Source organism: Armigeres subalbatus, unplaced genomic scaffold, assembly GCF_024139115.2.
Source record: "Armigeres subalbatus isolate Guangzhou_Male unplaced genomic scaffold, GZ_Asu_2 Contig264, whole genome shotgun sequence".
Classification (NCBI taxonomy): domain Eukaryota; kingdom Metazoa; phylum Arthropoda; class Insecta; order Diptera; family Culicidae; genus Armigeres; species Armigeres subalbatus.
Window position 1 is genome coordinate 212,228 of NW_026943003.1, and position 24,702 is coordinate 236,929.

General features: G+C 42.0%; 1 protein-coding gene across 1 annotated transcript in view; it reads left to right on the top strand.

Annotated features, from left to right (window-relative positions):
• Positions 1-24,702, top strand: part of LOC134203853 (uncharacterized) — a gene marked incomplete at its 3' end in the record, with an annotated part of 245,986 nt that overhangs the window by 171,484 nt on the left and 49,800 nt on the right. The window contains exons 2-3 of the mRNA XM_062678692.1: positions 16,914-16,988; positions 17,272-17,510. Coding sequence (XP_062534676.1) covers positions 16,943-16,988; positions 17,272-17,510 — 285 coding nt within the window. The remainder of the gene's footprint in view (positions 1-16,913; positions 16,989-17,271; positions 17,511-24,702) is intronic.

A 24,702-nucleotide genomic window follows, 5' to 3' on the forward strand; every position in this document is an offset into this window, starting at 1 on the left:
ATTGAATTTTCTCTCGGGCATACCCCAACTCATTACTTTTATGCCATTTTCATTTCACAGGCAAACAAATTTTATTGCGATCTATGGCCATGAGAAAAAAAATGTTAACCGCGGTTCCATTTAAAATGTATAGAATAATAGTTAGACCACAATACCTACAGTACGGAAATTTCAAATACGTTGAAATTTTACTTTTCTTGCCTTGACTAAGTATGTTTGAAATATTTCTGTGTCGTTTCTTGTCGTAGCGGAATCCCGTCTCTTCATATATTCTTATAATATGTGCAATCGTAACGGGATTCGTAGTCATATGGCTACGGTCTTGAGGTCTTGATGCTTGAGGTCATGGATTCAATCCCAGGACCACTCTATTCTCTTCCTTTGTATATTTTCCTATTCTTCTTATGTTTTAGCAATCGCTAGAGCTGGAAATAGAGTCCGTTTCGTTTCTATCTTCTATCCTAGGCCCTCCAACTTAACTATCCTAGCTTTCAGTTAGAATTGGAAATGAGCTCATTTTCTGCATCCCAAAAAGCTTCTCTATCTTATTGACAAACCGTTAGTCAAGACGAACCTTTGCCATAGAAACTATCAAAATTAAAATAAAAATCCCGAATTTGCGGAAAGGTGTTCCCCGATAGACCGTGAGGATGTGGCCGACGCAGCAATTAACCATTTAAATTACATATGTACTTTTAACCGGTATTACTGAATTAAAATATTCATTTCAAGCAACATTGGTGTTTCAAGCATGAGTACTAGTTGTTTGAGGAATATCAGATCGTCACTTTTAAATAGAAATTGAAAAGCATACTGCATACACATTCAGCGTCAAAATAAATGATCCAAACAGGTGAGATGGGGGGTACCGGGTTCAGTCTAATAATATCCATTGAGGTTGATAAATCCGATTGTTGCTTTGCTACACAAGTTTAAAATTGGAAATAAGCTGTGCATTTTCTGTGAGGGGCAATATTCACTGTTCAATGGCTGTATTCTATTGATTCACGACAGCTTCATCGAATTGGGGACGACTAGCGTGTTGTTACCGAGTAAGATGGTGCCCTATCAGTACAAACTATTGCAAAATCCTATTTGTTCTAATTTGATCAACGCAACCCTCAGAATGAGAGAGGTAGTATTTTATTTGCTACACTGCCGTTCTACGCATAACTGTCCCATGATACCTTTGATGATAAAATCCAAATTCGAGTCAATGTGTCCCACTGAAAAAATGAATGAAAAGTTGTCGTTTGATTATAATGGAGACTGAACAACATTTATATAAGTAGTGATCCGTATTATGGTCTGAAAAAGTATTGCCTATTGCCTATTCTAAAAATGTTGGTAAAATTTTCAGTTCTAAGTGAGACAAATTTACTCGAGTTGGGATTTTTTCATCAAAGGTAACATGGGACAATTAGACGTATAATGGCCGTACACGTACTATCACGTCCAACGACTGTAACATGCCAGTTTGGTAGTGTCGATTAAGCACTTCCAAAGCTATTAACTGCGCCGGATTCAAAATTCAACTTGTGCTTCGCTAACTTAGCACGAAAACGCTGTCATTCAGGCTATACCGAAACAAAAGTGAAGGTTTCCTGAGAGTCTTCGACACTATTCAATTCACGGAAGAATTACACTGCGTAACAAATTATGAAAATTTTCCTTGTTTCTTGCTTGAAACCAAAAATTACCTGAGGTTTGAGATCTACCGAAGTACCAATGAAATTTGGTTGCAGCAACTTGATTGTGGCCAAATTCAGTCATAATAGTCATATAAGTGTAGTGACTTCTGGTGAAAGAATTTTTGAAAAAAAAAAATGGAACGCGGCTTCAAAATCCTGTGTGGACAATTAGAGATGGTCAAGCCAATAACAATAACATTGTTAACTGCATTTATGTTTCTTTATTTCTATTTTTTATTCATTGCTTTATTTGGAAGGCACTCCGTGTTTTTTAATTGCTACTGTGCCGTGATCTACTGTGGTACTCTGCTGTACAGAATCCACACAGAATCTATTTTTAGACATTCCATTTGTTCATATCGTGAATCCAATTGCTCGTTGCCATTTATCCGTTAGTTGTCATTTATCCGGGTACGTTGGACGAATGCCTCCGAGAAGAACAATTTGTCAGTCGTCATCGGATAGCCGTGTCGGTGAGATGCGTACCCCAAAATGCCACCGTTTAGACTGCACCTCCGGCGACTGACAAGGGTTTGGTGGAGGGGCTGGGAATCGAACCCATAGCCGTCCGCTTATAAGGCGAACGTGTAGCCAACTACGCTACGGGACTCCCTTATTTTCTTCAGTATTTTCGTTGTTTTCGATTGGTTTGTATTCTGTTTTTGCCTTTCTCGTACAACAAAGTTGTACCGAAAGGCTATCATTTCACTACGAAAACGAACTTTTTATAAAAGCCTCGGAGACCCATAGTGTTATATACCAATCGATTCAGCTCGACAAACTGAGCACATGTCTGTCTGTCCGTGTGTATGTATGTGTGTGCAAAAAAGCTAAGAAAAACATTAGACAACTTTTCTTATAGTAATCCTCAACCGATTTCCTCGCAAAAAGTTTCATTCGTCAGGGGGTAAAGCCTACTATTGAATTTGAAAACGATCGACCGTTGCGTTTAAAGGTTATGAAGAAAATGGTACAACGAACCATATTAGCATCATATAAGGTTGTTGTCTTGGCTAAATGCGAGAAAGGCAGTATCACCACTCAGTGAATTAAGTTGGTTTTTGCCTTTCTCGTATACAAAGTATACGTAAAGGCTATATGTTCGCTCCAAAAATGAACTTTTTATAGGAGGCCCGGAGACCCATAGTGTTATATACCAATCGACTCAGTTCGACGAATTGAGGTGATGTCTGTGTGTGCGTGTGTGTGTGTATGTGTGTGTGTATGTGTGTGTGTATGTGTGTGTCTGTGCGCACCCACCCAAAAAAAATGTCACTCATTTTTCAGGTACTTATCCTTAACCGATTTACTCGCAACAAGTTGCATTCGACGCAGGATACTCTACCATTGTTTCCTATTGAAAATTGGCCAGATCGGACAATGGGCTCAAGAGTAATGGCCAAAATACTATTTTTATAATGCACGAGAAAGGCACCATCACCGCTAGGTGGATTAATCAGGGTTTTTTAATAGAATTAGGTTTTCAACAATCTCATAAATGTTAGCATTCATGCTACAGTAAATATTCCTAAAGATGTTCCAACTTCACCAAATTATCCTGGAGTTTAGATCATTTGGTTATCCAGGTAAACTACTTCTGATATGAAATCGAAGCTGACTGACTAATTTGTTCTGGAGCTCATACCATTGGAAGTCTTCTTTTTTCTTCTTCTTCAATGGCTCTACATTCCAACTGTAACATGGCCTGCTTTTCAGCTAAGTGTTCTATTAGCATTTCCATAGATGGTCGGGGTTCTGCTAAACCGTACCAAGCGGTTTTTTGACTGCCTTGTTATATTTTGTTCGTAAAAGGAAAACAAAAATCATTTCATTTAAATTCATATGTAAACTTGTCGTAGGATATCCTCAGTTATGTTGTTGAGAGATTTTCAAGAGAATTTTTGATCAATTCAATCTGCGCAACGAAAGCTCGGGCAGAAAAATGGGTAATTTTTTGTTGGCGCTTGGTGCGATTTGGCTGAGCCCCGGCCAGTTATTAATTGAAAGCTTTCTATGCCCACCAATGCATGAGTATGTATCTTGTGTGGTAAGTATAATGGATACACTATGCCGAGGGCATCGAGAATGTTTCCTGGATTGGCAATCCAACGCCTTTGCACGCAAGGCTAACTGGAAGTCATCTATCTACATCTGTTCAAACCGTTAGCATTTCATTATGCATATGCTGTTCAAAACATTCGATTTACGATACAAATATGTTCGGAAAGGATCTAGTTCCCAGCTTCCCCAGATCACTTGTTTCCATCATGCATACAAATTTGAATTGTTGAAGCGAGCCGCAGGGTATTTGTACCATTCGGTTTTGACGTAGGACTTACGTCTTTCTTTACTATACTGGGTGTCATTTAGATTTTTTGGAAATGGAGAGCGTTCGCTGGAAGGGAAGATTTCGAACGTTACTAGCGCCTTTATCTTTCGGTGGATTTTGAATATTCATATATCAACTTTCCACACTTTCTTTCCAGCTATTTTTTCAATTTCATTGAAACTTTAGATTATTAACGATTAGCTATTGAAATTTGCAATTCTTGTCAAAGCCAATAACAATTTCATATACACAGGATTTTGTTTTTACACGATTTTTTTTCGCTCGTGTTTTTGATCGTGTGACTTTAATTTGCAACCAAACTCTTCGCAACATGTTTCAAAAAATCCAGAATAAATCAAAGAAAAATCACATGATAATTAATATAAGTTAAACATTTCGGATGAGTGGAAAATTAAGAAAATAGAAATCGTGTCAAAACAGAATCCAGTGTATAATCAATCCCGTGCATTCCTAACACGGACATCAGAATGCAGTATCCCACGGGCCTTCTGGTCCACCGCAATATTTTCTTTGTGTATAAAAGAAGCTGTGCTTGCCGTGTGTGAGTCATTTCAGTTTGTGACAGCAGCGCGTACTGACGTACTGACGCCAGCAGTAAAATATGCATGAAAGAAGTGGACATATTTGTTTTGTCATTCTATGCTTGATGATGGTCGGATGCAGTGGTGACGGTTGTGATTGATGCGATCGCCCATCGCATCTCTCGGAGTTCACGGCTATTCTGATATCTGATTATGTTTCTATTTATTAGTTTTATTCTCTGAAGTTTTGAATACACAAATTGCTAATAATTCTACACAGCTTGTTGTTTCCAAAATCAATACCTTATATCAAACCCCAGAAATTCAAAAGTTGAATGTAAATACATTACGTTTATATGAGTCCTACGTCTACTCGCGGTTATGTTCAAAACATTACCCATTGCTCGTTTTTATTCCATACTAGACGAAGCTGTCCGATCTCGCCCGAGGGGCAGCAGGGACTATGTCCAAGGGCTTGCCGACTCCTCCCCATGGCCACTGCGAGTTAGGGGGCCTGCCTAGGATGTGGTGAGGTTTGACAGTGGGCTCTGTTAAACCTCTACAAAAAGCTGCATGTGTCCATAAGCAGGCCCTATCAAACCCAGTCAACACATGAACGTATATGGTGTCGTGTAGGATGCTGAAGTGCAGGCGATAGAGGTACTTTTCCACACAACATGTATGTATATCGTCTCCAATTTAGCATCTTGTATTGCACCATGTGCGATTTTATGCAGACTGGGAAGCGACCGTGTGCCGTTCAAAGCGCACAAGCCCAACACGAGTGCCAACCGGCACATCAGGATTAATACCAGTGAGATCCTGATTACGGTATACTGGTCAAGGCAAGTGAGACACACACACGCGCGCGAAAGAAATGCAAAATAAACGACATGTAAAATGAACGTAAATTTACAATCTTACTTAACGTCAAATAGAGATAAAATAAGGGTTGCTGAATAACATTAGCTTTCCGATTACTATCAATTATTTACAATTACTTTTCTTACGTTAATGAAATGATAACGCGGGCGCCTAATCCGAAATTCAAATGAACAATCGCTTACTTTGAGCGATTGATTGTTTATTCTCGCGAAGAATGAACAATTGAACAAATTAAGGAAATGCTAATACTGCTGTGTAGAAGTTTCATAGGTCACATCACTTTCCATGGTGAATCCCGATCTATGTTACTGATTACCCCACCCAACTAACACTACTTCCTTCCCGTGGTAAATGTGGAGATGCAGAGGTATTCTCGGTCTCTAGTAGCAACAATTACCACACACTCATATTCCCTTCCTTTCCCAACTGACTGTAAGGACTTGGCCGGCGCCGTTATTGATCAACATTTGCGAGCTGCTGAAACGTGCACTTCGAGAATAGTTGGTAAATCCCAACCACTATTCACTTGGATCGTAGTGCAATTTGCACCAGTTCTGATCAATCACGGAGTAGCAACCATTGATATGTACAGTCAGTCTAAGCTAAGCTAAGCTAAGCATACTAGACGAAGCTGTCCGATCTCGCCCGTGATTCTTTTTATCTAACTGTCATTCGTTTGCTTGTTTGCGGCGTCGCACTCTAGATCGATTTCAATTCGAGCTGATGGCTTCTTTCTGAATTTATCGCATTTTGACAATTTTCCAATTTTTCCCGGTAAATTTATCAGCCTTTTGTAAATAGTTCGGTTCGGTTCGTAACGTAACGGTTCGGTTGCCAACATTGACTAGTGAATAGTAGGCCATCACTTTGCCTCTTTCCTCGTCGGGCAACGAACAGAGTATTTATTCTTTGGGCGTGATTGGGACATTATTTTCTCCGGTTTCGTTGTGACTTCGAGCGTGCGGGAAGAGCGTCGGATTGAATGATTTTTTCATCGGTTTCGACTTGTAACGTCGATTACGCTCTGGAATAGCGTCGGATTGAATGATTTGGTCATCGGTTTAGACCGTCTAAGACGAATTAAGTACTGTCAATTTAATTCCACCAGTTAATTTTCGTTATCTTTGCAGATACGTATTTCGACCACAACTGTGTGGTCGTCTTCAGTGTCTTGTACTTGACTCGACTTGAAGAAAACAATCGCAACTTACACTATTTATACTACGCTAGGTACCTAATCTAATCTTATTTGCCTACTTTATTTACCTATACAGTAAATTACTTTATTGTTTAGGTAGAAACTTGAAGAGCCAAGAGCTGCCATTTCCCTGATCCTTATTCAACAGCGCTGTTTGTACCTGTCGGTGGATTTCCAAACTCTCAGCTACATCGAGTTTCCATGGGGAAGAGACATTTCTTAAGATTTTAATATTTGATGCCGTAATTGGGTGATTTTCCTTATACACATGCTCACTCCTCACATAAGGAAAATCAGTTTTTTTTTCTCTTTTTTGGTGAGAGAAGAAGGGGAATGTGAGGGTGAAATATATTAGAAAATAGGTAATCTTCTTCCAGCGTGTATTGATGACAGATATGCAAATATTATTCGTGTAACGGTTCGGTTGCCGACATTGACTAGTGTATAGCAGGCCATCACTTTGCCTCTTTCCTCGTCAAGCAACGAACGGAGTTGCAAGCTCGATAAGACAGCACACTAGCGATCACACAAACGGATAGCTCGTTCGGCGGAATTGGGCCACACAACTTTTATGGAACGGACATTCATATAACTCACACACATACATTTGCGGTATTGAAGGTAATAAACAATCAATCGTCATTTACATCCCAGATATACATTTATCCGCAGTATAAAAAAAATTGAACTTTCTTCGAAACTATTGTTTTACTTTGGGAATTTTTGTTCCGTGGTTTTCTTTTTTAAAGGTATAGTAAAGATGCACATTGATCAAAACTAAAATGGCGTCGTCGGATCTGAACAAAACGTTGGGAGTGAATGTTTGAAGTTATGGGGAGCCTTTTCATATCACGCCATGCTTCCAATATGCTTTATATCTAAAAGAATGGACTCCGGAATGTATTTGGATCAGCTGGAGGATGTTTTGATCGGACACATGGTGAACAATTGTTGCCTTAAGGCATCAGAAGACATAATTTCCCAACAGGACAACGCGTCGATCCATGTTTCCAAGCATTCTAAGGCATGGTTTGGCGAAAAGAACATTCCACTGCTTGAAGGACCGGCAAGAAGTCCGGACTGCAATCCTATCGAGAACCTACGCGTACGCGAATGGACGGCAATATGACAATGTGAATTCCTAAACCATCGCTGCTAGTTTTCTTGGAGAAACACATTAATAAATGTCAAAACGTGTTATAAATATATTCCATTAATTTTAAAACCAGGGTGAACCGTGAAACGACAAAACAAATTTATAACAAACGTATAACAACTTCAGATACTATCTTCGATTGTTATCATTTAGTACAAAAACCACAAAAACCAAAAGTTGCCATTTGTTTCAAACAAATTTATTATCAGTATTATAACAAGGTACGTTTCAGTTTGATTTAATTTTCTGTTACCCTAACAACCAATGGAATGTATTTTAAAGCGGAATCTGTACAAAAAACATATAACAAAAGACGTTGCAAGGGTATAAGGATAGCCGTTTAGCCGAAGCTCATTTGGTCAAAAGCCATTTGGCTGAATGCCCCTTGGCCGAAAAACCATTAAGCCGAAACTTATCTGGCCGAAAGTCATTTGACCAAAAATACCGGTTGGCGGAAAGGGCTGTTAGGCCGAACGTGTCATATGGCCGAAAATATCGTTTGACTTCTAATTTTTCACTTCTCACTTTTAACTCTCTTCCAATCGACCATTTAGGGCAAACGGTGTGTTTTTTGCCAAAGGACCTTGTCAGTCAAATAACCTGTTCAGCCAAATAACTTCTTCGGTCAAATGATTTTTTCGTACAAACGACGTATTCGACCACAAGATCTTTTCGACCATGTCACCTTTTCGGGAAAATGACCTTCTCGGCCGAATGACCTATTCGGTTAAATGAACTATTCGGCCAAATGAAGTATTCTGACAAACAACTTTCGGCGAAATGGTTTTCGGTCGATTGGCTTTACGACAAACTGAACCTGTATTCCAACAAAAGCACGGTAATTCAGACAACACGTCTATGTGGTGTTTGGCGGTAAGGTAAAACAAATAGAGCAGTTTTTAATGTTTTTTCTATTTTAACATTTAAATTTGTAAATTCGACAATGTTAATGCATTATCTGAATTATCTGAACGGTGGCGGCGTGAATCAGCGTGGCGTTTTTATAATGCTTTCATTTCTTTAAAAAAATTGCTTGATTTTTCAAGCAAGATCATTTTATGACGTTACTGGGAGAATCTTTTGAATTTCGCCGGAAAAATTCGATCGGGAATTCTGTGGAAAATTACTCGGAATTTACATGAGAAATTGTTTCTTTAGGAAATTTTTTTTTTTGTGTCTTTATTAAGGAGACTTTCAGCCCAAGGCTGGCTCGTCTCCGAAATTCTTTGGGTAATTGTTCAAAATATGCACAAAAGATTCTTTGGAATTTCTGTTGAGTATTCTTCAAAACTCACAGAATTTTCTCTTCAAAATATTCACGGGAAACTCCCTGCAGTTTTTACGAGAAATTCTTCGGAATTTCCATGAAAAACTCTTCAGAGTTCAAAATGTGCATATCAACGAAAAATTTTGATAAACGGAAAATGGTTAGAAACTTAGAGATTTATTTGAATTGCGAACGTTTTTTTTCTGAAATTTCTATGAAACTTTCATCGTAATTTCCTCGGAGATCGCCCCTCCAAAGAATTTCTGCGTGAAATTTGTTTTTTTTTACGGAAACGTCGGTATTTAAACCGTTTTTTTTTTCGAAATTTTAAAGGATTTTTAAAGGAATTTGTTTTGTTTTTTTACGGGAAATTCTTTATACTGTTCATGAGAAATTCTTTGGCAATTCCACCAGAAATTCGTTTGATCGCAGACATTGAGCCAAAAATTAATGTGGCCAAAATGAATGTTTGAGCGAAACAGTTAATAAAACGCAAACGGTTTGGTTTAAAAAATCATATGGTCAAAGCGTTTGCCATAACAAGTCATTTGGCCGAAAAATATTATTCGGCCAATTTGCTGAAAATGTCATTTGACCGAACAGGTCATAGGCCGAAAATGTCATTTGCTGAACAGGTAATATGGTCAAAAATATCGACCCGTTTGACCAAATAATATTTCTGGTCAAATGGCTATTCTGCTGAACGACCATTTCGGCTAAAGCACCATTTCGGCAAACAGTACTTTTGGTCAACTTGTCGTTTGCGGGCAGCAGGGACTATGTCCAAGGGCTTGACGATCCCTCCCCAGGCCATCTGCGAGTTGTGGGGCTTGCCTAGGATGTGGTGAGGTTTGACAGTGGGCCCTGTTAAACCTCTATAAAAAGCTGCATGTATCCGCAAGTAGGCCCCACCAAAGCGACCGTGTGCCGCTCAAAGCGCACAAGCCCAAGTCCTGGTGTTAGGTGGGACGCTAAACAGCCCTGACACGACGGCCCTCCGACGAGACAGGAGGTTTGCGCTGGCCCAATAAGCCGCCTAGAAAACCAATCATTACGAACAATATAAGAGATAATGCGACTCGATATAATCGGCAAAGACCTAGGCGACAAATACAGGATCACGATTGGAAGCTTGGAACATGGAATTGCAAGTCGCTAGGTTTCGCAGGTTGCGACAGGATGATCTACGATGAATTGCATCCCCGCAACTTTGACGTCGTGACGCTGCAGGAGATTTGCTGGACAGGACAGAAAGTGTGGAAAAGCGGGCATCGAGCGGGAATGGGAGCGGAAGCTGGGAACAGGCTTCATAGTGCTGGGTAAGATGCGCCAACGTGTGATTGGGTGGCAGCCAATCAACGCAAGGATGTGCAAGCTGAGGATTAAAGGCCGTTTCTTCAACTATAGCATCATCAACGTGCACTGCCCACACGAAGGGAGACCCGACGACGAGAAAGAAGCGTTCTACGCACAGCTGGAGCAGACATACGATGGATGCCCACTGCGGGACGTTAAAATCGTCATCGGTGACATGAACGCACAGGTAGGAAGGGAGGAAATGTATAGACCGGTCATCGGACCGGATAGTCTGCACACCGTATCGAATGACAACGGCCAACGATGCATAAACTTCGCAGCCTCCCGCGGAATGGTAGTCCGAAGCACCTTCTTTCCCCGCAAAAATATCCACAAGGCCACATGGAGATCACCTAACCAAGAAACGGAAAACCAAATCGACCACGTTCTAATCGACGGTAAATTCTTCTCCGACATCACGAACGTCCGCACTTACCGCAGTGCGAATATTGAATCCGACCACTACCTCGTTGCAGTATGCCTGCGCTCAAAACTCTCGACGGTGTACAACACGCGTCGAAGTCGGACGCCGCGGCTTAACATTGGGCGGCTACAAGATGGTAGACTAGCCCAAGAATACGCGCAGCAGCTGGAAGTGGCACTTCCAACGGAAGAGCAGCTAGGCGCAGCGTCTCTTGAAGATGGCTGGAGAGATATTCGATCCGCCATTGGTAGCACCGCAACCGCTGCACTTGGCACGGTGCCCCCGGATCAGAGAAACGACTGGTATGACGGCGAATGTGAGCAGTTAGTGAAAGAGAAGAATGCAGCATGGGCGAGATTGCTGCAACACAGCACGAGGGCGAACGAGGCACGATATAAACAGGCGCGGAACAGACAAAACTCGATTTTCCGGAGGAAAAAGCGCCAGCAGGAAGATCGAGACCGTGAAGAAACGGAGCAACTGTACCGCGCTAATAACGCATGAAAGTTCTATGAGAAATTGAACCGTTCACGTAAAGGCCACGTGCCACAGCCTGATATGTGTAAGGACATAAACGAATGAGCGTGAGGTGATCCAAAGGTGGCGGCAGCACTATGAAGAACATTTGAATGGCGATGTGGCAGACGAAGATGGCGGTATGGTTATGGTCCTGGGAAAACGCGCGCAGGACATAATTTTACCTGCTCCGGATCTCCAGGAAATCCAGGAGAATATTGGCCGGCTGAAGAATAACAAACCCACTGGGGTTACCCACTACCAGGAGAGATGTTTAAACAATGTGGTGAGGCACTGGCTAGAGCGCTGCACTGTGTCGTTACCAAGATTTTGGAGAAGGAAGTTTTGCCGCAGGAGTTGATGGAAGGTGTCGTGTGTCCCATCTACAAAAATGGCGATAAGCTGGATTGTAGCAACTACCGCGTAATCACATTGCTGAACGCCACCTACAAGGTACTCTCCCAAATTTTATGCCGTCGATTAGCACCAATGGCAAGGGAGTTCGTGGGGCAGTACCAGGCGGGTTTATGGGCGAACGCTCCACCACGGACCAGGTGTTCGCCATTCGCCAAGTACTGCAGAAATGCCGCGAATACAACGTGCCCACACATCATCTATTCATCGACTTCAAAGCCGCATATGATACAATCGATCGGGACCAGCTATGGCAGCTAATGCACGAACACGGTTTTCCGGATAAACTGACACGGTTGATCAAAGCGACGATGGATCGGGTGATGTGCGTAGTTCGAGTTTCAGGGGCATTCTCGAGTCTCTTCGAAACCCGCAGAGGGTTACGGCAAGGTGATGGTCTTTCGTGTTTGCTATTCAACATCGCTTTGGAAGGGTAATACGAAGAGCAGGGATTAACACGAGTGGCACAATTTTCAACAAGTCCGTCCAGCTATTTGGTTTCGCTGACGACATAGATATTATGGCACGTAACTTTGAGAAGATGGAGGAAGCCTACATCAGACTGAAGAGGGAAGCTAAGCGGATCGGACTAGTCATCAACACGTCGAAGACGAAGTACATGATAGGAAGAGGTTCAAGAGAAGACAATGTGAGCCACCCACCGCGAGTTTGCATCGGTGGTGACGAAATCGAGGTGGTAGAAGAATTTGTGTACTTGGGCTCACTGGTGCCTGCCGAAAATGACACCAGCAGAGAAATTCGGAGACGCATAGTGGCTGGAAATCGTACGTACTTTGGACTCCGCAAGACGCTTCGATCGAATAGAGTTCGCCGCCGTACCAAACTGACAATCTACAAAACGCTAATTAGACCGGTAGTCCTCTACGGACACGAGACCTGGACGATGCTCGTGGAGGACCAACGCGCACTTGGAGTTTTCGAAAGGAAAGTGCTGCGTACCATCTATGGTGGGGTGCAGATGGCGGACGGTACGTGGAGGAGGCGAATGAACCACGAATTGCATCAGCTGTTGGGAGAACCATCCATCGTTCACACCGCGAAAATCGGACGACTGCGATGGGCCGGGCACGTACCCAGAATGTCGGACAGTAACCCGGTGAAAATGGTTCTCGACAACGATCCGACGGGCACAAGAAGGCGAGGTGCGCAGCGGGCAAGGTGGACCGATCAGGTGGAAGATGACTTGCGGACCCTCCGTAGACTGCGTGGTTGGCGACGTGTAGCCATGGACCGAGCCGAATGGAGAAGACGCTTATATACCGCACAGGCCACTTCGGCCTTAGTCTGATTAAATAAATAATAATACTTTCGGTCAAAAATCTATTCGGCCAAACGACCTATTCAACCAAATGACCAGTTCGGTTGAACGATATTTTCGGTCGTATTCCCATTTCGGCTAAACGACATTTTCGGCCAGATGGGTTTCGGTCAAACATGTAGTAAACGTGGCCGGACTAGCACCCCAAAAGGATGCCAGTCCGCGGTGGCTGTGATATACATTAACGTACACGTCAATGGTTCTGGTGAGACTAATCTTTATTATTATGAAAACGACTTAACCTAAACTCATGAATACGATTGCTTACCCTCAAGTGGGTAGCGATCGTTCTCTCTGTTTTCTCATTTCCATGTTTCTTCACAGGCAGAATCAACTGCCTGCCGTTGGTCCTTGCAATGTTGGTGATGTAATAAAAGTTTATTACATCTTTTTGAAAAGAAACATGGAAATAATCTATTCAGGCAGATAGACATGTGGTGATGCTCAATCTAGTTCTTCCAGCTCACCACATTACTATCCCCTAAAACGAAAAGTTTTCATTTTACAATTCATTGGATAATGAAAACTTTTCAGTGAATAATAACTGTTGGCATGAATTAACGAGATCCCCTCCTCCCAAAAAAATAAGAGCAAGAAAATTATATTAATTTTATACGCGATCTGATATGTCATATTCATTGTGTATATTTGCATAAAAATATGATCCAACAAATGTGCTATGGGATCTAACCACTTGCACTGTTGCTCTGGGCTCGGACCTCTGGCTCTGTGGCTCTGGATTCCGACCTCTGGCGTAAAAAATGGATCTATAAAACGGCTCAGTACTCTGACCTCTGGCTCGTAGCTCTGGGTGCAGGCCTATGGCCAATAAATGATGGATAAAATTGACACCTTTGTAGGGTACTTCATTTCCGTCTACGGTAATGCAGGGCCCTACAGGAAAGAAGTTGGGTCATCAATAACTTCTTCAACTCATTGAAAAATCATCGAGCCCTGTCGATCCATTTTAATTGATTACAAATTAATATACCATATCAGATAAATGAGAAAAAAAAAATTTGAAACTTAAACAAAAACCATTTAATTTTTTCAGTAGATGGGTCTCACGTTTGGATGCCTATTTAAATACCATAAAAAAATATTAATAATTAATAGCAAAATCTAAAATTCCTTAAATTGAACCAAAAAGCATATTGGTTGTTTAGATGTTAGAAGATAATTATTATACTAATTTGTTTCCAATGACGCATCGGATTATCGAGACTGTTTTGCTAAAAATATATCTAATTTCGCAAACACAAATTAAAAAGACAAATCTTCTCATTGATGCCATGTTCCAATTGGAAAAATATTTCTGGAAATTCTTTGTTCTATGATTACTTCCACAGTTATCCACTGCGAGCTACATACGCTCTAATTTTAACATTTTCGAATTGAGGGCAAGAATTTTGAAAGAAAACATTAGCCCTGATAGCACAGTACACTGAAATTTATTACTTTAAAATAATCTTTTCTATTTATCTCGGTTTTCCTCGTTTATCTCGTTTTCCGATTGATTTTATTTGAAATGTAATGATTTTAAACATAAAAACGATTTGAAAAAAAAAGTTTGTGTTACTAACTTACGTGCACCAGGATGTTTCTATTCCAAAGTCGTTGACCTACCGCCACGTTGAAAGACCTCCACAGTGTTTTTGGTGGTGATGGTGATTGGATGTTGATGTGTTTTTTGGATTTAGGGATTGTTGGTTTGTGTGGGCTGGATGGTTCCATCGTCGATTCGTATTAACAGCCGGTTGACAATAATTTGCTGGTTCGTAGCTGTTAATTTCGATCTCAGCGACGGTTTTTCCATGATCGGTTCGACGGTTTTTCCATGATCGGTTTATTATTTCCTCGGTTGTCGCTGGGACGTTCCACTACTGGGCACTGACTATTCGACGGATGAAATCCATTTCCTTCTCTCCTCACAAAGATCACTTTAATCCTTGGTTTTACTAATTGTTCAAGGACAACACATTTTCGAATTGAGACTTTGCTGTTTAACCGCTGCCACCAATGCAGTAAACGTGGCCGGACTAGCACCCCAAAAGGATGCCAGTCCGCGGTGGCTGTGATATACGTACACGTCAATGGTTCTGGTGAGACTAATCTTTATTATTATGAAAACGACTTAACCTAAACTCATGAATACGATTGCTTACCCTCAAGTGGGTAGCGATCGTTCTCTGTTTTCTCATTTCCATGTTTCTTCACAGGGAGGATCAACTGCCTGCCGTTGGTCCTAGCAATGTTGGTGATGTAATAAAAGTTTATTACATCTTTTTGAAAAGAAACATGGAAATAATCTATTCAGGCAGATAGACATGTGGTGATGCTCAATCTAGTTCTTCCAGCTCACCACAAACATCTTCCGGCCTTGTGATCTCCGACGAAGCGTCCCTTCCCGTCTTTTGGCCGAAAGTTATTCGGCAGAAAGCCATATGTTCGAATTGAACGTTTGCCCGCATAGGTTATAAGGTCGAAAATGATTTCGCCGAAAGCGACATAAATCCGAAAGGGACACTTGGCCAAAGTTGGCTGAAAAGTTACCCTTACACGTAATTTAGCTGAAAATACTGTTTGGCCGTCGTTTGGCCGAAAACGTCGTTTAGTAGAAAGGAGCTTTCGGCGGAAAGAGTGATTTGGCGGAAATACTATTCGGCTAAACGATTTTTCCGGCAAAATGACCAGTTCAGCCAAACGACACTTTCGGCTGAGTATTCATTTCGGTCATATGGCCCTTTCTGTAAAATGACCATTTTCGGCCAAACTACTATTTCCACCAAATGACATTTCAGCTAAATGACGTGTACGAGTAATTTTTTCGGCCAACTTTGGCCAAATGTCCCAAATGTCCCGGCCAAATCATTATCGACCTAATAACCGTTTTAGATAAACGTTGAAATCGAATATACGGCTTTTTGTCGACAGAAGGCATTAAAATAGCTTTAAATAAATAAAAATACCAAATACCCTTTAAAAAAATCAAATATGTTAGGTCGAAGAAGTCCACAGATATCTCACGAATACTTTTCTTTCTTAACTTTCTTAACTTTCTTAAATTCATTGGATGTGATTTCATGCAGAAAGTAAACCTCAGTGACTCTGTTTTGCCTCAATTTACATCCCAATTTTGTTCATTTTGCAATTCATATCACTGCACATGCTGACTGCACGGAATGAACTAACCGTATAAAAGTGTCCAGATGCGTAATGATGTTGCACTATCTCCTTAGGTCCAACATGTTAGAATAATCTAGGGTTACTGCTCCTGGACTTCATCTCATAGCTCCGATATTGGTCCTACGAAAAACAAAGCAACGAGAAGGTATTTGATTTGTTTATTATTTTTGAGATTTTTTCAGCAGTGAGCATGTTAGCAAAAAGAAGGAACGAAATTGGTGCCGTATTTCTTTGTTTCGCGATGAGATGGATATATGTACAGTGAGATTGAAAACGGAACAGTTCCCCTATTTAGTGGTATCTTCCTGCGCTCTATAAAAATGTATTAAACTAGATAAATATGTTTATGTAGATCCTTTTCTCCTCTATCATTTAATGTGGTTTAACAATGGAAGAATATCTATGAGAGCTGTTGATAAACACGAAACTGTATTACCCTAGCTTTGGGATGAAAGTGAAAGAAAAAAAATCGTTTCCACCTGAGAGACACCGCCCGACAATTTGCAAAAGCAATTTCTGGGATGCTTCATAATTCAACTTTACCAAAGTTCGACTTTCCAACGAAACGAAGCTCATTTATCTTTTCTCCACTTTTCTCCCTTCATTGCAGAACATGGATCCCCGGCAAACCTAGGAACTATGAAGCATATAGTGGTTGTGATGATTTTCTTAAATATTAATAACGGTAAGATTCGATGCGAGGCTCCCCAGCGAATTTCATCCGGGTGGACCACCGTAATCCCCCTTGGCTTGCCAACTTAGTACATATGCGATATTAATCAAATTCTAAACCCAGATTGATGAAACCACGTCTAACCTCGTGAAAGCACCGAGTTACGAAAGACAATTCTGCTGAATAAAACTGTCACCGGGATGAAATTCGTCAGGCGGAAAATGTAATTAATTTCGGATCAATCAATTTTGTTTCCGTCTCTCGTTCTGGTTCGTTCTCATTCCGTGGGTTACAGGCATTTCCTCCCACTCGCAGTCGGTTGACATCGACGAACCGCACACGTACACACCACCGAAGCACTACTTCCAAACGTCGTCCTTCGACGAGGCGGACCTGGACGGGGATGAGATCGGTGTGAAAAACCCCCTGGACCGGGGGCCCTACTTTGACATCTCTGCGTCACGGAACGTGACTGCGCTGGTCGGGAACACGGCCTATCTCAACTGCCGGGTGCGGAATCTCGGGAATCGAACGGTAAGTTTTATTTGGTTTGGTATTGAATGGCGCTGCCTTTCATTGTTTTTCTACACAATATAGGAAAAAAGTGAAAAGGAGAATAGTTGAAACGAACTGTAACTAATCGGATGAAAGGCATCGAAAGACATAGGGACTGAAAGTTTAAATATCAAAGACCTAGAGTTTTTGACCTTAGGATCTTTGACATTTTGTGCCCGAAGATAGAAAAAAAATAAAGCAGACTAAAAATCTAAGTAACAAAAACCGAAAGAATTAATGGTAGTAGGGCAAAATGTAACAAAGCGGAAGGGAATATTAGAACATTTAATGAGAGAGGAATAATGACAGTTGATTGCAAAACAATGAAGAAAGAACATCAGATCGAAAGTCGCGTCAAGTACAAGACACTGAAGACGGCCTTACTGTTGAGGACGAAATACGTATCTGTCAAGGGTACAATAAAATAGTTAAAAAAAATGGAATAGTACAATCTCGTCTCATGACAGTTGATCAGATCGAAGCCACAATATAGAAATGAAAAAGTTGACACAAATTCTACAACAAATCTAATCGCAACGATGGACATTCCCCGTGAGGGGTATTCACAAAGGACATTCATGTATCCAGGAGTAGCGGAAAGTCCTGCGGATTTGTCTCTTAGCAATCTAATTTTTGTATTTTTCCTATTTTAATTCAGTGAAACGTATCGACACGGGGACTGTGCCTTCCTCAGGGGGAAAATACTGTCGTTCTTTGAACTGTCTAAGACGAGTTAAGTACTTTTCATGTAATTCCACTACGTTTTGTTATCTTTTCAGATACATATTCATCGAGTCAAGTACGAGACACTGAAAACGGCTTCACAGTTGAGGTCGAAATACGTATCTGGAAAGATAACAAAACGTAGTGGAATTAAATGGAAAGTGTTAAACTCGTCTTGGACAGTTGAAGAAATTCCTCTAAAAGAGCTTAAATAATTTTATTTTAACTGAAACGGTTGAAAATTTTGCTTGTTAGTATATTTCTTTGGAATCATTGTCAATTGAAAATCTACATATGTATTTGCTGACCGCGATAATTAAAGCTAGACCAAACAATGGACAGAAAACTATTCGATTGTTCTTAGATGCGGCTAAACGAAGGTTGGTTTTTATCAACTGCTTCACAGCAATTTTGAGCTTCCTTAAATTGTGCTTATATATAAGAGCCGTGGGTAAAGTATTGTATCAACGATTTTCATAACATGTAAACGAGTTATTTCCCGTTTCTGTGTTTCTACTGTGTTTCTGCCAAACCACACCAAGGGGCTTTTTGACTGACTTGTTGTAGTTTGTTCGTTAAACGAAAACGTAAATTAATACATATCAATTCATGCGTTCATTTGATGTGAGCTATCCTATTATGGAGTATACGAATATCCGACACGATATTTTTTTTTAACTTGAGTTACATTTATTTTGCATTTTTGTGTATTACAATAATGTACATATTAAGCGGTTGGCCTTAAGGACCTTCATCTTTGATTTGGTTTCTTTTCTCTATTTTACTAGGTTATAATGATTTTTGGATTTTATAAATAATCTTTTTTTTTTCATTAAGATCTTTACAGGACACCCGTTCAACTTAAAAAAAATGATAACCTTATTAATTATTCACGCTAATATTAAAAAATCGATATAATAATCTTAATGGGGAATATAGTCCCGAAAGCCTTGCACCCTGAACCTTTCCTTACCAAAGCGCTTGGAAAGTGTTTCGATACCGGTCACACGATGGACCTCAGAAGTTTGTGTTCTGGGAGGAGTGTTGAGGATCATCCTCAGGATGAACTTGTATTGAACTCGTTGGAGTTTCAGATGATGAGTTTTAGCGCAGCACATGCCGTAGCTCATGCCGTGCCGTGTGCCGTATTTCACCACAGAGAGCATAGTATACAGCAAGCTTATTCGCCAGGGACAATGACGAGCGACGGTTGATCAAAGGAAACAGTAGTTTCAACAAAACACTGCATCACCGTCTTGTCAAACTTCTGCCGGAAAATAAGCTTGCTGTTACGAGACGAGCGAGTTTGGGGCTGAAAGTCTCGGTAACAAAGATTAAAAAAACTTGCTGTCGAGGGTCAAACCAAGGAAGTTGGCCCCATTGGTCCATTCCAGAGTCGTGTCAATGAGGATGATTTTATAGTCCTCAGGCAAAACATGTTTAGGAGAGTTTAAGTGGGGGAAAATGATGACCTGCATCTTCACAGTTGGTGAGGTATTCTATCAGATGTGTTAGAAACAAACTTGTTCCGTCTGAGGACGTTGGCAACTCGGCTCCAGTTGATGCACGGTGAACCGCCAAACCGGTGGAATCCAAACAGTTCCCCGAGTAAGTTGTTGTGCTGTTATGAGCCATCAATTTTACAGCTCCAGCTTTTCCGAAAAGTCATTGGAAGTCAAATGAATGTTGTTAGCATGCCAGTTGACTGCTGCTTCGTGTGAACTGGCGATACTCTGTCGAAGATTGTACGAGCTGACGAAGTGCCGACCTATTTCAATAAGATCTGGGCGAACGCTCACGAGCCGTTCGTTTGAACCGGTTCATCAAAAAAAGCGTTCAAACCACGGCTCTCTAAATTCGAGCCGCGGCTCTCAAATCGTGGCTCAAATAACAAACACTGTGTCACTTGATCAGCCGCTTAATTTTGTTTGTTTGTTCAGGAGCCAGCATATATTCTCCTACTCTCTTACATACTCCTTAGGATTTTCAGGCCTTGAAATGAACGAGCTGGTAGCGCAGTCGGTATTTCTCGTATTTCTGGATCCTCGATTTTAAAAACTGGGATTTGGAGCTGACAGCAAATAACAGCAAGTATATCAATCAATAATTGAACTTTCCCCTTCGAAAATTATTATTCGCTCAATCGACTCTTTATCAACTTGCCCAAAGAACCCATATTTTTCACGCCTTTACGTATTTTTTAAATTTTAAACAACAAATCAAAAAATGCTGTCAAGATTGGCCTAAAATCTGCCCAACTTTGAATGAACATCGGGTGATTTTTTTCAGGCCGGTTCACACGTACAGTACTTTTTCGGGTTTTGTTTTCGATTTTTAAAATAGTTAATAGTTAAAATAGTCGATTGTTCGACAGGGAAAGGTCAATTCAGAAACAGATTCTGTCGAAGCCGAGTTGTCTATATGGGAAGAGGTTGATGAACAGAACAGTAAGCTGCGAGATCATATTATGATCCATGAGTTGCTGCCATAATCGAAGGCGCTAGGTACACCACTTCCGAAAGTTAGCAATTCCTTGTTATGGTGGAAGCAGATAAAAACAATTTATCCGAGGTTATATCAGTTGGTCTTGAAAAGATTTTGTATTACGGGTACTTCAAAGCCATGCGTGAGAGAACGACTCAAATTTATAATAAAGCGACTTAGCCGACTAACATCGGAGAAAAAAAACAGTCCACTAGAAATGAGTTGCATATCAAGAAGTACTAGAAGTTCAAATTGAAAATGTACTCCGATAATTTGAATGATGTTTCGTCAAACCACCGGGGGTTCATAGTTCTTTTGAATGAGCTAACGAGCTGTTCAAATGAGTCGCTCATCTGAATGAACCGTTTTGCCCATCACTAATTTCAATGACCTTCTTTGCTGGAATTATCAGGCGATCCTTAGAGGCATTGTTGTATAATGGGATCAAAGGGAGAATGGGCCGAGGCTCGAACTTTATAATTGAAGGGGTCAAATGCAAAGAGGTGTAAGTGACAAAAAGTTAGTTTTGAGAAAAATGGGGCAAAGTTTTTCAATATTTTTCGCTCCATACAAATTGTTATAATTTTAATTATAATTTTCTATGAATTTTCACATTTTTATAAACATTGTACGAACTATATCAGCATATTGCTGCAAAGCTCTAGAGCCAAAGCATTTTTGCTATAGCCAACTAAAATTTGACAAAATGTCACTTACACTCCTCTGCTTCTAACCCCCTCAATTTTAGTTATTTTCCAGAACGGCTTAACACAGTCTGGGAGAGCGCGGTTAATATTAGAGAAATATTTTTTTGTAAGGTCCACCGGCTTTGATGATTTTTGTCACGCGATTGCAACGCTACGAAGACTAATGAGATCCTTTCTGAGGCTGTCGATGGTTAGCGTGTTGCTTACCCGATGAGCCGATGGATCATGCTGCTCTCTGGCCACCGAGTTTGCGTAATGGATGACGCACAGCTGGCGGTCAATACTTTCCGGCGTCTCTGAACCTCGTAGTCGATGATGGTACCAAGGCACTGCTGGAACCGCTGCCATTTCACTTACTAGTTTCTTTTTTTTTCTGGAGAGTTGGTGTCGGTTGATTGATGAACCGATTTTAGCCACCACTGGATAGTGGTTCGAGTTCTTGATAGACGACCGGATGCGATATGTGGTTATCCATGTTCGGGTAGGGCAGCAGGGACTATGTCCAAGGGCTTAACGATCTCTCCCCAGGCCATCTGCGAGTTGTGGGGCTTGCTTAGGATGTGGTGGGGTTTGACAGTGGGCCCTGTTAAATTCCTATAAAAAGCTGCATGTATCCGCTAGTAGGCCCCACCAAAGCGACCGTATACCGCTCAAAGTGCACAAGCCCCCGACACGACGGCCCTCCGACGTGACAGAAGGTTTGCGCAAGCCGCCTGGAAAACCAATCATTACGAGCAATATAAGAAATAATACGACTCAATATAATCAACAAAGACCTAGGCGACGAATAAAGGATCACGATTGGAAGCTTGGAACATGGAACTGCAAGTCGCTAGGTTTTGCAGATTGCGACAGGATGATCTACGATGAATTACATCCCCGCAACTTCGACGTCGTGGCACTGCAGGAGATTTGTTGGACAGGACAGAAAGTGTGGAAAAGCGGGCATCGAGCGGCTACCTTTTACCAAAGCTGTGGCAGCACCAATGAGCTAGGAACCAGCTTCATAGTGCTGGGTAAGATGCGCCAACGTGTGGTTATGTGGCAATCAACGCAAGAATGTGCAAGATGAGAATAAAAGGCCGTTTCTTCAACTATAGCTTCATCAACGTGCACTGCCCAAACGAAGGGAGACCCGACTACGAGAAAGAAGCTTTCTACGTACAGCTGGAGCAGACATACGATGGATGCTTAATGCAGGACGTCAAAATCGTCATCGGTGACATGAACGCACAGGTATGAAGGGAGGAAATGTATAGACCGGTCATCGGACCGGATAGCCTGCACAGCGTATCGAATGATAACGGCCAACGATGCATAAACTTCGCAGCCTTCGCAGCACGCGTAATGCACCGAAGCACCTTCTTTCCCCGCAAAAACATCCACAAGGAGATCACCTAACCAAGAAAAGGAAAACCAAATCGACCACGTTCCAATCGCCGGTAAATTCTTTTCCGATATTACGGACGTACGCACTTACCGAAGAGCGTATATTGAATCCGATCACTACCTCGTTGCAGTATGTCTGCGCTAAAACCTCTCGACGGTGTACAACTCGCGTCGGAGTCGTCCGCCGCAGCTAAACATTGGGCGGTTACAAGACGGTAGACTAGCCCAAGACTACGCACAGCAGCTGAAAGTGGCACTCCCAACGGAAGAGCAGCTAGGCGTAGCGTCTCTTGAAGATAAGATAAGGGATAAGGGTAATACGAAGGATTAAGGGTTTGCATCGGTGGTGACGAAATCGAGGTGGTAGAAGAATTTGTGTACTTGGGCTCACAGGTGACTGCCGAAAATGATACCAGCAGAGAAATTCGGAGACGCATAGTGGCTGGAAATCGTACGTACTTTGGACTCCGTAAGACGTTCCGATCGAATAGAGTTCGCCGCCGTACCAAATTGACAATCTACAATACGCTCATTAGACCGGTAGTCCTCTACGGACACGAGACCCGGACGATGCTCGTGGAGGACCAATGCGCACTTGGAGTTTTCGAAAGGGAAGTGCTGCGTACCATCTATGGTGGGGTGCAGATGGCGGACGGTACGTGGAGGAAGCGAATGAACCACGAGTTGCATGAGCTGCTGGGAGAACCATCCATCGTTCAAACCGCGAAAATCGGACGACTGCGGTGGGCCGGGCACGTAGCCAGAATGTCGGACACTAACATGGTTCACTTGAATCGTAGTGCAATTTGCACCAGCTCTGATCAATCACGGAGTATCAGGTATCAGAACGTCGGCTCAGGAGGCACGTTCTCCTCAGTTTGGGAGATTTGTGCCATCGCCTTCACTGGCTTTTCTCATCATTTACCTGACGGAAAAGGAAGTGAAAAATGGAAAGGAAGAGGAAGTCAAGTTGGAAAGGAGAATGAACAGATTTCAGGAGAAGGAGGATACATTCAATACTACATACATGCGATACATTTTGTAAAACGCAATGAAACGCGAAGCATAAAATTCATTCATTTATTTAGTTAACATCTAAACAGATAACACTGAATCAACAATTTGACGCCACAATGCACGGTTCGAGGCCGCATCTCTCCATCCTCGGATACGCCCCACGCTCGCCAAGTCGTTCTGCACCTGGTCTGCCCATCTCGCTCGCTGCGCTCCACGCCGTCTCGTACCTGCCGGATCGGAAGCGAACACCATCTTTGCAGGGTTGCTGTCCGGCATTCTTGCAACATGTCCTGCCCATCGTACCCTTCCGGCTTTAGCTACCTTCTGGATACTGGGTTCGCCGTAGAGTTGGGTCATGGTTCATTTTCGCCGCCACACACCGTCTTCTTGCACACCGCCAAAGATGGTCCTAAGCACCCGTCTCTCGAATACTCCGAGTGCTTGCAAGTCCTCCTCGAGCATTGTCCATGTTTCATGTCCGTAGAGGACAACCGGTCTTATAAGCGTCTTGTACATGACACATTTGGTGCGGTGGCGAATCTTTTTCGACCGCAGTTTCTTCTGGAGCCCGTAGTAGGCCCGACTTCCACAGATGATGCGCCTTCGTATTTCACGACTAACGTTGTTGTCAGCCGTTAGCAAGGATCCGAGGTAGACGAATTCCTCGACCACCTCGAAGGTATCCCCGTCTATCGTAACACTGCTTCCCCAGGCGGGCCTGTCGCGGTCGGGTCCGCCCACTAGCATATACTTTGTCTTCGATGCATTGACCACTAGTCCAACTGTTGTGCTTCACGTTTCAGGTGGGTGTACAGTTCTGCCACCTTTGCAAATGTTCGGCCGACAATGTC